The 1,380-nt window shown below is 59.2% G+C and overlaps 1 protein-coding gene across 1 annotated transcript; it reads left to right on the plus strand.

The window, feature by feature from the left end:
• Nucleotides 1-323: 323 nt before the first annotated feature.
• On the plus strand, nucleotides 324-1,315 carry LOC122193591 (guanylate-binding protein 1-like). The gene is made up of 4 exons (XM_042894441.1): nucleotides 324-544; nucleotides 621-748; nucleotides 829-938; nucleotides 1,027-1,315. The coding sequence occupies exons 1-4, from the start codon at nucleotides 352-354 to the stop codon at nucleotides 1,277-1,279; spliced, it is 684 nt and encodes a 227-aa protein (XP_042750375.1). The 5' UTR covers nucleotides 324-351; the 3' UTR covers nucleotides 1,280-1,315.
• Nucleotides 1,316-1,380: the final 65 nt, after the last annotated feature.

The raw sequence follows: 1,380 nt of genomic DNA on the forward strand, positions 1-1,380 counted from the left end.
GCTGTGCTGTTGTGGCTGCACTGTGGCTGTTCTGTAGAGCTGCTGTGCTGCTATGGCTGCACTGTGGCTGTTCTGTGGAGCTGCTGTGCTGTGGTACCTCTGTACTCCAGCTGCCCCATGGTGCAGCACGGTGGTCCCAATGCTACTCCTTGCCCCCCCGGGAGCAATGGGTGTTGTCACCCAGCTGTGGCTCTTTCCCCTATCAGTGCTTCATGCAGTACATTCACTAATAGTGAAACACCCAGGCGTTTTCACTTTGGGGCAGCGCAGGGTTTTCTGGGAAAGCACAGGAAGCGGCGGCTGAGGGCGGGCCGGGGGGCTTCCTGTTCTGTTGCAGACAGCAGCAAAACCATGGAGGCCGCCGTGCCCCCAATGTCAGCTCCGCTCTGCCTGGTGCACAACCAGGACTGCAAGCTGTCCCTCAACCCCGCAGCGCTGGCAGTTCTGCGCGGCGCCACTCAGCCAGTGGTGGTGGTGGCCATCATTGGGCTTCCTAGAACTGGGAAGTCCTTCCTGATGAAGCGAATGGCACAGAAGTGCACCAGTAAGCCGGGCTGTGGGGGTGGTTCTCTTCATTCTGGGGGCATCTGGGGAGATTTCTGATGGCTCCGTGCTCACAGGCTCCCCACTGGGCAGTGCGGTGCAGAAGCAAACAGAGGGCATCTGGATGTGGTGTCTGCCGCACCCGTGCAAACCTGGCGTGACGCTGGTGCTGCTGGACACCGAGGGGCTGGGAAACCCCTGCAGTGTGGGTGCCGGGGGGGGGGGGGTTGCCCCATACCTCCCCCACACCCCTCCAGATCCCCTCTAACATGGCTGCGGGTGCAGGATGACATCCACAACAACACCTGGATCTTCACGTTGGCGCTGCTGCTTTCCAGCACCCTGGTTTACAACTGCATGCGCACCGACATCCTCACGATGCTGGAGGGCTTGAGGTACGGGGACGGCTGGGAGGGCGGCGAGGTGGGGACAGCAGGGACAGTGTGACAGTGTGAGCAGTGACACGGTGACACGTGCCAACAGTTTGCTGACAGATCTGAAGAATTACGTGCGTGTGCGAGCGCAGGCGGATGGCACAGAGTGGCCAGAAGATGAGTTTGCCCGTGTCTTCCCTGACTTTGTCTGGGTCGTGCGTGACTTCAAGCCGCAGGAGGGCGAGCGGCCCTTCATCGTGGATCAGATACTGCTCCCATGGAACAGTAAGGCAGTCACTGTGCGTCCCCATCTGTCACTGTGTGTCCCTAAGGGCAGAGCACTGCTGACATGCAGCGTCTGAGGCGCAGACTCAGATGTGAATGATCCAAGTCCTTTATTGCAGATTCTAACATCCCTTATATACATCTCCAAGCTCCCTCCTGTAACTTTCCATCCCTACAA

This window comes from Lagopus leucura, unplaced genomic scaffold (assembly GCF_019238085.1).
Source record: "Lagopus leucura isolate 7727_CA_CO unplaced genomic scaffold, USGS_WTPT01 32833-0_obj-0_obj, whole genome shotgun sequence".
NCBI lineage: Eukaryota > Metazoa > Chordata > Aves > Galliformes > Phasianidae > Lagopus > Lagopus leucura.